The 11677-nt window shown below is 41.4% G+C and overlaps 1 protein-coding gene across 1 annotated transcript; it reads left to right on the top strand.

Annotated features, from left to right (window-relative positions):
* The first annotated feature begins 1958 nt into the window (after window positions 1-1958).
* ubl3b (ubiquitin-like 3b) lies at window positions 1959-10556 on the top strand. Its single transcript, XM_084352472.1, has 6 exons — window positions 1959-2118; window positions 2703-2813; window positions 6231-6339; window positions 6722-6808; window positions 8379-8456; window positions 8978-10556. Exons 2-6 carry the CDS (start codon window positions 2787-2789, stop codon window positions 9028-9030), a joined length of 354 nt encoding a protein of 117 aa, XP_084208598.1. The 5' UTR covers window positions 1959-2118; window positions 2703-2786; the 3' UTR covers window positions 9031-10556.
* The last annotated feature ends 1121 nt before the right edge of the window (window positions 10557-11677 follow it).

Consider the following 11677-nt stretch of genomic DNA (forward strand, 5'->3'; position numbering starts at 1 on the left):
TCCATTGTTCCTGACCAGCAAAGTGTCGGTGCCACTCTGAAACCAGTTTTCCTGGACGGACGCCAGTTCTTCGGCTTTGTTAGCAAAGAGCTGGTTCCAGAGTCGGTACTGGCTCCAGAACTGACTCGGTCGAAGAGGGAACTGTTCTGGGCTCAGTTCTTGGGGGTTTGGAGAGCAAATTAATGGAGTGTGTGTCGGGAGATGGACTAAAGGTGATTAATCTCCTTGCAGAAGTAAATGGTGTTATGCCATTTAAAATATCTAATATACTAGAATTAAGGTATTTGGCCAGGTTAATATAAAATGTGCCTGACTGATGTGTGTTTTGCTCTATTAAGACAATTCCTATCGGTCCTGTGCAGGTTAACGTAAACGGATGCGGAGCAACAGTTTTTCATTCAGTCATGTCTGTGGAATAAACAGTTTTTACTCAATACCCTGTGAGTCATCGTTGGATATCCAACTGAGAGGAGTTATAAGCCTCCAGAAGTGGAGAAAGTTGACAGGATGGACGACATGAGTCAGAACCCTTCACATCCAGCAAGAAGCGGTGAGGACGGTTTGTAACAAGTCGCCTCTAAAGACACTTGTGATGTGGTAAATTGATTCCCTCGTGTCTTAGTGATTCAGCGAGCGTTTTTATTATTATTGTTATTCAGTTAGTTTTCTCAGTAAGTGGTTTGCCTCAGAGTATCATGTGCTTCATCCTCCACGTAGTCAGACCTCACGAAAGTGTAAAATTCCCGTACAATCGATCACATTGTGCTCTGCTCACTGTTACTAGTGATGTTTTCTGCGCATCGTGCTGACAAGTTACCCAACACACCTCGATCTACACAGTTTGGGTTTGATTCCTGCACCGTTCCTCATTAGCTGAGTCATGACTGGGACGAGGCGAGGCATTTATACACAGGGAGCCATCATGTGGAAAAGATCCAGGCGTCTGATAGTCGCTCTGCCGTGACTCACCTGATGTCTCATGGGATCAGCATCAAGAACCAGCAGCAGCTTTTTTCTATGCTGGGTTTTACAATCACGTGTACTGATCTGTGAACTCTTTTCAAATCAATTTGGGAGTTTGGGGCTTCCGGAGACTTGGCTTGCACCGGATGAGCTGCCAGTTTGTTTTTTCTGGTTGTTTTTTTTACATTTTAAAACAAGTCCCCATCTGCCTCAGTTGTTTAGAGTGTTGCAACGCTGTTTTGCTGTGAAGCTCCAGAAATGTTCTGCGGACCACAAAACTTCACTTTCCATCAGTACGTTGGTGAGTAGATTAATGAATGGATTATTAGTTTCGGGTGAACCGATCCTTTAATCGATTCGTCCACCTCAGGATTGTACTTCAAATTCTACATTTTATAACCGGGAGTTAACTGATGATGTGCCGACATCACGACAACAGAGCAAACTGGTCGGATGAAGAGCATGTGATGTGGTTCTGGAAAAAGCTGGTAAGCGGATGTTAAGTTGGAACTATTTTGTGAAACGAAGTCAAGGCTAAACATTTATGCGTAGGACTGAGACTAATTAGGATCTTCATTGACTGATATTTCTTTATGTCTAAAGAAACCAAATAAACAAACTCTCTTTGTTTTCATGACTGAATGAACAAACTGATCTTAAAGGACAATACAATTTCATAGTGTTTTGGGCAAAGTAGCTCATTCTTAAATTGATTTATTTTATCAGAAGAAAAAACACATATTCCAATAATCAGATAATATTGATATCAGATAATGATAATGTCAATAATATGTCGACCCATAGTATACACTATATACAGTACATACATGTCAATATATGTATAATTGTACTTTTACTATTATAAAAATACTTTTTTATACTTGCTGAATGCAGAAAGTTGCTGCAGTGTTTTAAATATTGGCGATAATGTCATGGAGACGCGCTCACTCGTTCTGGACTTCATCTCCCAGAAGTCTTCGCGGTCATTCTCTGTGTTTACAACCAGCTGACATCCGGCGTCTTCCCGTCCATTAGCCACCGATACCCACAGTCAACGATATCCATCTACACTCGATATTTTCCTCATGAAAAACGCTCCCCACCGATTCGTCAATTCAACTGGGTGCAAAATCCCATCATAATCATCAGTTGCAGGTGAGGTCCACGGGGTAGCAGTGACCGTTGCACGTTTAGTTAGCCTGATAGCTCGCAGCTAGCCAGCGATAGCAGGATTGTCAGAAGCTAACGCAGCAGCTAATGCTAACCTGAGCAGAAGCCTTCCTCGGTTTCGAAATCTGTCAAACGAAACTAGCTGCTAGTTGGTGTGCTCAAGCGAGTTAGATTAAATAGCTGTGTTGCAACATCAACTGTTTCACGACTACATGCCAGCTAATTAGCAGATTTGGTTGAATCTTGCTAATATATAAAACATTAGCTCGCTAGCTTGACTAGCTTAACGTTAGAACCTGGAAACACTTGAGCTATTAAGCTCGCCGCTGCCGTAACCTGACAAGCTAAGTTTGTTATTTTAACAGGCTTAAACATGGTTTAGTGAGCCTGTTTGCTAGCTACTTATACGATTTCAGGTAACTAATCAAGCATGTGTGTGTTTGACGTTTGACTGATAGTGTTATGATGTTAGCGACATGCTAGCTCGGCGGATAATGGATTATGTGCAGTGCAGTTGTGGTGCCAGGCTGTGGGAAGCAGCCTCACAGTGTTTGTGTTGTTTGTGTCAGGGCTCTGGCCCCGTCTCCAGCAGCTGAAGCGCACCAGTCCTGATCTCTCTGCTCCACGTCCACGGCCTTCATCCTCACTGAGCCATGACCACCCAGAGGGATCTTGATATGGTGAGTGAGTCAGGGTCTGACACCTTTTTCTGAAGTTATTCTCCAGCTCAGGTTGTAATCTCAGTCTCCTGATTGCATGATCGTCTGTCACACCTGAAATGTAGACGATATCTGATCATCGTAGTGATAAGATGACATTAATGTTCCCCCAAGTTCAAATAATTGAGGGTTTGGGGGTGGAGGTGGGATTAGCCAACGTCCACAAACACTTAGCTGGGACAGTGACTGCTGTTCCTGTGAACACCATCTGTCTAATCTCAGTTAAAACGTTGCCCTACTTTCCTTTCAAGGTTTAGACACCAATTGATTGTACCCTCTTAATTAATCCTGGTCACACACACACACACGCTACCCAACCATAGGAATGAATGGTCAACACTTATTTAGAAACAGATCAGAAATGATAGTAGAAGATGTTAGTTATGCTACCTGGCTACCTTGCAGTTGATGTGGTTAAAGAATCATTAATGCTGGAATAATTAGTTAATTCATCAATTAATCTGGTAACAAAAAAATAATCTGCATCAATTTTAATAATCGATTAATTATTTTAATAATTTTTTTAAGCCACAATTCCAGATTTTCTGAATATGACTTCTCAAATTTGCAGCTTTTCTTTGTTTCATAGAATTTTTAACTGGTTAAGTTTCAGGGTTTCGGGCTGTTAGTCAGACAAAACACTACAACAAAGATTTTAGAAAGTGCTACATTTGGAAAAAATTGAATATATGGAAAAATAAATAAAACATGTGTGTAGCTTGTGTCCAAAACTTGACACAGAGGACATACGTGTTCATGGGGGCGTTATGTGGTCAGACAAAACAAGACATGTCAAGATGTTTGTTGTGAAAATGTTTTGTAGATTTCTCTATTGACACGCGATAGAAACACTAGCACACATCCTTCCTGTCAGAACACTTAAAGAAATGAAAATGTTTTATCTAGTACACCTACATCAGGTAAACACCCACACCAAAGCAGAGCGTGATCCCTGCTACCCCGGGGCATTGGTGTGCGGTTGGTAATATATACAGGAAACTTGACCAACATCAAAAATGAATAAGCATCTGGTAGCTTCGCTGACCCTTGGAAAAAGTCATTCACAACAGTGTTTGAAGGATTTGATGTCTTGCTCTGGATTGGAGAATCTCGAGGACATGTGTGATGCGGGATATTGCCGCGGGTAACCAGGCAGATTTGACTTTGTTTTTATTTTGTCGGGGATGAAAGGGACGGGGACAAAGCTTGTTAATGATGACATGGGTATGTAACCCCACATTGAGGTTATTCGGTTCAGAGGGGGGGAAGGGAGGGCAGAGTAGCACCGAGGGAGGATTGTATTTGTAAACAGATCAGAGAGTGGGGTCGTCCCCCGCTGACGTCACACCTCGTGGTTAAGTCTCTTTGTTCTCCCCTCTGTGATTTGTGAACCAAAGAAAGTTCGTTTGCCACCTTAACCAGAAGGGCAAATGTCAGGGGAAATTAATCCCATCCGTCAATTCTGACTCTTCAGCAGAGATGTCCCAGTCTAAAGATTTAGTTGACGGGATGTTTTTTTTTTCCCACCAAAGTAATTTTTGGGAGTAGCAGCATGATTGATTAGAGATGATGGATTAATGGATTAATAAGGAACAGTACTCGCTGCAGCATAAATTAGACGACAAAGGTCCAAAACGGATCAATAATTTAGGTCAGAGTGATGTTTCAATCCTGACCCTGAGCCGAACATAAATACAGCGCAAAGTAAGCAGGCAAATAAATATAACTGTAAAATCATGACTGATTTTGATGTCTGCTTGAAATCAGGGGGAGGGAGCATAAGTAGAGACATCACAGGTAGAAGACACAATTTATTGATATAGACATAAACATCTATTAATCATATCAAAAGCATCTCAAACATATCAAAAATAGTTGTTATACGAGAGAAAACATAAGCATATTGTACATGATGATAAGAAATAACACATTTAAACTCATGCATCATATTTCTTTCACTAAAGTGATGTTTGTGGGTAACACCTGCGCTCACAGTGGGTTTGGTTTCCATTTTTAGACATGTTGACCTGACGATGTGTAGGCGTTATGCTTTACATCACTGCCTGAAATTTGTGACCCGTAGACATCCACTTCCCTTGTGATGCTCCGCCATCTTTAGACTTTCTGTCTTTAGTTCTGGTTCTGTTTGGACTGAGGTCAGCTGATTGATTTGACGGTTCAAGAGCATTCCACTGTTTGTTCCAGAAACCTCCTCGTTGTGTTGTTTTAATGTTTTGGATTGTTTGTTTTCCGATCAAGTCTTAAAACATACGTGTAAAATGTTTGTATAAAATCTACCACATGGATGCGACCACCCTGAAACACACTTGAAGCTAAAAGTCTCGCTTCAACACAAAGAGGCCAAACAAATCACGGCGTTCTGCTGATGTCATAGTATTTGTTATTAACGATCACACAGACATGACTGGTGTCTGTACCTCAATGTAGGGCTGCGCTTAATCTGTATTTTTAAGTATTGATTAAACTGCAAATTATTTTCTTAAATTATTTGCACCATAAAATGAACGTCACAATTAAATGTCAATGTAAAATCTTTTTCATATCGACATCAAAAAAGCAGAAAATCATCGTGATTGAGAAGTTGGGGCTACGTATAGTGTTCCAGTTATAATTGAAAATGTAATATTAAATTAATTTCTAGTAGGTGCAGATTAATAACAATTTGTGTTAAGCTGTTTTTTTTAATCGTTTTGTTTCTTGCATACAGATAAAGAGTTTGTGATATTTATAAATCTTACAGCAGAATGAGTGTGGACTGTCAGACATGGATTTTCTGACGTTACTGTGATATTTAGGCCTCTAGTTGTTGTTTTTTTTTAACAGATTGGGTTTATGTAGTTGCCCAGAGGATAAAATTTGGAGGAAGCCCCACTGTTAAAGACCCTCCCACGCACATATGCACAGTCCCCCTCGGGGCTACGCACTGGCCATGTAAATTTAATAACATGGCCCATAGCTGTCTGGGACACCTGGGGTTATCGCATTAGGCCGACAGCCCGGAGAGGAGCTCGCAGCGTCCTGGAACTAAAGGGCCAGTGTTCCCCCCCCACACACACTCAGCCCCACCCATATGTGTCGTCGTCTCTGGCAACAGGGGCTCACTTCAGTGTAAGCCCTCAGTGAATGAAGTCGCCCAGTCAAAGGGTGGAGATCTGGTGTGGATAAATCTCATTAGACTGGAATGCCCGTCTCTTCACAGCCTCCTGAAGGTCGCCTCATGTCTAAAGAGGTTAGAGGAAGTGGAAGGATTCCACCACGACTAATTAAGAAGACTTTAAAAGGAAGTTTGGTGTTTGTGTTGGCCGATACGACGTTTCTGTGGACTAAGATGAAGCTGTTTTTGTTTTGTCGCTGTAGGTGCACCTCCGCCTTATCCTGGTCAGTGGGAAAACGCAAGACTTCACTTTCTCCCCGAATGACTCGGCCACAGACATCGCCAAGCACGTGTTCGAGAACTGGCCTGCGGGTACGTTTTTATACGACTAATTTGTTTTGAGATTTTATTATGTAGTTCAGTCACAATCTTTGCCAACACATTCACTGCCAGTTTCTGCAATGATAATCATGGTTATTAAACAAATAAGAATTAAGTATGTAATATTAGCAAAACATTAATGATTAACTGATCTATTTCTTTTGCTGTGTTTGAACATGCTGTTTTATATTAAGAGTCAAAATAAATATAGACCTTTAAATGAGACAGTATTCGCTTGTTGTGGATATATTGGCTGATGTATGTAAATTTAAGTAACAAGTTGTTAAACTTCTACTCATAAATGTTTTGTATTGGTCTGAAAACTGGGTTGGGTCATATGTAGTGATGCCCTCGTGTCTCTGCTCTGTGACAGGATGGGAGGAGGAGAGAGTGAGCAGTCCCAGCATACTGCGCCTCATCTTCCAGGGACGCTTCCTTCATGGCAACGTTACCCTGGGAGGTAAGAGCGTCTCTGAACAAAGACGCCATCACCAAGATTATTATGTCACCTTTATTCATCTATTTATCTAGAGATGAAGAGTCACAGGTACACATATTTAATAAAATAATGTTAGCAAGAATTAAAGAAGCGATTACAACAAACAGTTTCTTGCACAGTCGATGAAGTCATGCATCGGAGCAGCTCAACTTAACAGCAGTGTTGCCCGATTCAGTGCCACAGATGCAGGATATGACAAAATGAACACATCTGTCATCATAGTGACAGGTGGCAGCGGAGTAGAGTTATTTCCTTTTGACTTTACGGTCTTCTGATTCTTGAGCTGATGCGGTGAAAGTAAGGTGCAACAGGAAATGGCATAACAGGCTTATAAACATAAGCTGCTTGAGCTAGCGAGCCAACGACCACAGTCAACACACATCTTCTTATCAAACACTGTCATTTACCTCCATCACTGCGCTCACACTCACCACAGCCAGTCAGCTGCTGCTGCTTCATTTATTTGGCAGTTATAAAACCAGAATGTAAACAAGGAATATTTCCTAAATGAGAGTTCATCACAACTTATATGGCTGGAAACAGGTGGGTCAAATTGCTGTAACTCGAATTTTCTAGTCTGAGTTTGGCTGAGTCTGTTATCCTCTTCAGTCACTGTGTAATAGCGTAATCACAGACATGAATCTTTCATCATATCATTGTTATTTTCACAGGATTTGACACCTTAGTACAGACCTATTCAACTACTTTTTAGAGGGGTCGGATTTGAATAAAGTAAGCTGCCAAGAGGCCGGACCTTTACCTTATCTGACCTGTAAAACTTGGAATAACAACGTTTAAAACAGCACACGTTGTATTTCCTCTTTGTTTTTTTACAAATGGGATTGTTATATGAGAGCAGGAAGAAAATTCCCTCAGCTTAAACAGTCTGGGCTAACACTTTTTAATAAGATAAGAGTATTTTTGTGCTGAGAAGTGAACAAAGGGCCAGAATGAGGTTGTTTAAGGGCTGCGTATCCGATACAGGAAATGTACTTTTCACGAGTACAAGTATCATCTGAGTAAATGTCCCGATATCTGCACTCCTGATGATGAAAATCCATATTTGGTAGCTGACTAAAGTTTAGAAATATCTCAGTCTGTAAATAGTTTTCTTTCTCTTGTGTTCAAAAACGTTGATCTGAAGCTCAACTCTGAGGCTGTGCTTTAAATAGTTTTCTAATAAGTAATAAATATAGAAACTTTTGATCGACTCCTATCAAATTCAGGCTCAAATGAACAGACAGCCTAAACCCCGCCCATTCAGAGTACGAGTATGGATAAACAGGGTCCGATACAGGTATATAGGTGTACCTGCCCACCCAGCCCTAATTATTTGTAAGCAAGGAGGCTGTTAACAGATATTTGATGCAAGATTAAAATCTTGCTGTCAAACTTTAGATAACCGGTGATGGCATGTAATTAAGTACATTTATGTGGTACATGTACTTGACTTGAATATGTCCATTTTCTGCTACTTTAGTCAAACTGTAAGATATCGCTGATAATAAACGATTTATTTCTTGGTTTAAAGCTCTAAAGCTGCCGCCGGGCCGAACGACCGTCATGCACCTGGTTGCCAGAGAGACTCTTCCAGAGCCCAACTCTCACGGTGAGAAACTTTTTTCTTTGTCTCCTTTTATCAGCAGAAATGTAGAAACATCAGGATAATATTGGCATCAGCGTTCAGGACGAGATATCATGTGGGATTTTGGGGACCTGCAGACCTGCAGACTGCAGCTGGATGAGAACTGAAGTAGTTAAGAGCACAATGGACAAGATTACGTCTGAATCTCAGTTAAACGGCATCGTTTGAAGGAAACATGAGGTCACCGAGTTGCATAATGCAGCTTAAATGTGCTTGTGGTCTTGAATTTATTTGATTGGTTTGTTGGAGGAAAACTGAACCAAATGGATCAAAAAATTATTTGATTTTATTGGCATCACTCAGCTCATTTTGTTTGACCTTTCACATACATCCTGCAGTCGGCCGGTTGCTGCTGCAGCTGCGGCTGCTGCTAACTTAAACCTCATCCCACGCAGACAGTCTGCAGAGCGAGTTGTGCTTTCTTCTAGCTTCAGCCGCTTTGTTTTTTTATCTCACCTCATGTCTTTGTTGTCCCGTCTTTGCAGGTCAGAGGAACAGAGAAAAAACCACAGAGAGCAACTGCTGCCTCCTCTTGTAAAGCAACAGAAACCACCCCCTACCCTCTTCCCTAACTTCACACATATATATATAGACACACACACACAGCACACACATAACACACACATATAAACATAAGCATACACACCCCATTCTCTCCTGCCTGTCGTCCTGTCAGCTGTGGATTTTGGATTAAATCACAGGAAGTCTGGTTGGGGCCGTCACCCGCTTTGGTTGAACACTCGTCCAATCTGAGGCTTTTTTTGTGCCAATATAGTCACTTTTTGCCCCCAAACTTTTACTGAATCAGCAGAAGTTGCTGTTGTTTTACGTTTTATTTGAAGATCATGATGTTTAACAAAACCTACGCTCCCTCGCTGACCCTGGACAAGTCTTACAGAGTCGTCGTACGTAGTGAAAAAGACCGAGGAACTCTTTGGTATTCATGGACACAGATTTGCTAAAGGATGTGTGGGCTATTATCCTTCCCCTACTAGTCACATGGATGTTTCCCCAGGTCTTACTGAATGGTGTTAACCCTCTCATTGCACTTAACCAGTCTGTTAATCCAGAAGTGTTTATTGTGTTTCATCTTCTTCTCCCCCAATGGTTGTTTTACTTTTTGGTCACAGGGACAGACCTAAATTCCCAGACGTGGTAGAAAATGTGCCATCCTCTTCATGAGACTGTTTCTGCCTCTTACTAACTGAACCGTTCGGTCTGTATCAGCACCGGTGGCGTTTGTGCCGTTAACCTACATCTGTTTGGACCAATGGAGAAAAGACTTTTATTAAGAAGAGCTGTGTAAACACCGGGGGGACGCACAGGTCCACGAGGAACAGGAAAAGACTCGTAAAAGATGGAGTCGGTTGATCGCTCGTGTGCCATCAGGTGTCGTGTTCGCACCTCCGGCTTTGACTTTATGGACTAGACTGTCAATGCTCCCTCGCGACGGGAGCCAACACGGCGGGCCAGTTAAACGCAGACAGAAGAAGCGGTTGAAGATGAGAGGGGAGGAGTGTCGTCGCTGCGAGGTCTCCCTCTCTACTGGACACTGAGGCGGGGGGAGGGTTTCTCCCACTTGGATGAAGCGTAAAAAGGAAGATTTTGGTGGTGTTTCACCTCCTTTTCATTTGGATGCTGTCTTTACTTCTCGTTTGCCTTTTATCGTGGAATTCAGTAATATCATTAATATTGAAATTTAAATATATCAATTTTTATCTTGTGTATAGGTATTTGTTCAATTTTAGTGTGGGTGAGTTTGTGTGTGAGTGTGTCTGAGGGTGTGTGATGCACGTGGCATACTGTATGAGGACTAGTGAGGGCATGTGATCTTTAAAAAAGAAAACAAGGTGGTGCACTGGGAGTGTTGATGGGCTGCGGTTTCGTCAGAAACAGTCGGAAACCTTTTGATTCCTTCCATTGAGTGTCCTTTGGTTTGTGTTTTGTCAATCAGTGTCACTGCTATGAAGTTTAGCTCAGTATGAATAAATGTAAAAACTAAAAATGCAATGTGGTCTACATAAAAGCTTGTATTATAAATTAATAAATCTTTAAATAAGGCAACTTCTTTTGATTCCTTTTTTGTTGTTTCTCAAATGGCAAGAGAAGACGAACACTGTGGACTAACGCTTGTTCTCGTTATTGATAACCTGTCAATTGACTTTTTTTGACTGAAAAATATATAATTATATTTATCTTTAAAATGTCAAAGAGTTCATGGTGACGCCTTCAAATGTCTTGTTTCGTCTGATAAACGGTCCAAAAGCCAACGATATTTAACCTACGATCATAAAACGCTGAGAAGACCGGTAAATATTGACATTTAAGAAGATTGAACCAGAGATTTTTTGTCTTTTTACTTGAACGATTAATGGATTATCAAAATAGTTAGACATGTTTTTTGTCGATTCAAAAATTGACAGATCCGCATCAAAAGTTAACGGGGTCTATTCTGGGCCGAGACCCATCCTCAGTCCAAGTTTAGTGGAAATCTGTTCAGTAGTTTTTGTGTAAACCTGCGGACAAACCAACCTTTGTTTACTTAAAAGTCCTCATTGCTGTATACTGGAGGCTTCAAGCGTCTACATTTATGTCTGAACTCGTACCTGTCACACTGATGATAAAACTACATGTAGTTGTACTTATTGACCTCTAGGTGGCAGTGTTCCTCTGTGAGCCTGCTGAGTGAAGTTCATCGAGGCCTGAGACGCTTACACCTTTACTTTGGCCACACCTCGTGCATTGATACATGTTAAAGTCGCAGACTAAATAAATTATTTTTTAACTACTGTTTCAGAATCAGCCACTTGAGACTCGTGAAGAAACACCTTAAAACGCCGTGCAAGCTTGAAGAAAACATTATCTGGCGACAGATGAAGTCAGCGGGCCTTCGGCTGAGATGTTCTGTTGTTATAATTGGGTCATGACTTTCTGTCGAGCTGATTTTCAGCAGCTTTCCTCCCGTCTGCCTCAGGAATCTGCTCCTGACGTGTAGCTGCAAGAAGTCCAGGTTTCCAGTTGACACTGGCAGTGTACCTTTGGAAAAGTGCAGTCAACCCACATCATCCTCGTGCTGCACTTGAGAAACCTGCTATTGTGTTGAAACCATTCGTCAATCTTCTCACATTTTCCACTTGCTCTTATCTGAACTGCTTTTTGTGGTTAGTGGAGAGTAATATCTAAAC

Source organism: Pagrus pagrus, assembly GCF_965226575.1.
Source record: "Pagrus pagrus genome assembly, chromosome: 5".
NCBI classification, from domain to species: Eukaryota; Metazoa; Chordata; class Actinopteri; order Spariformes; family Sparidae; genus Pagrus; species Pagrus pagrus.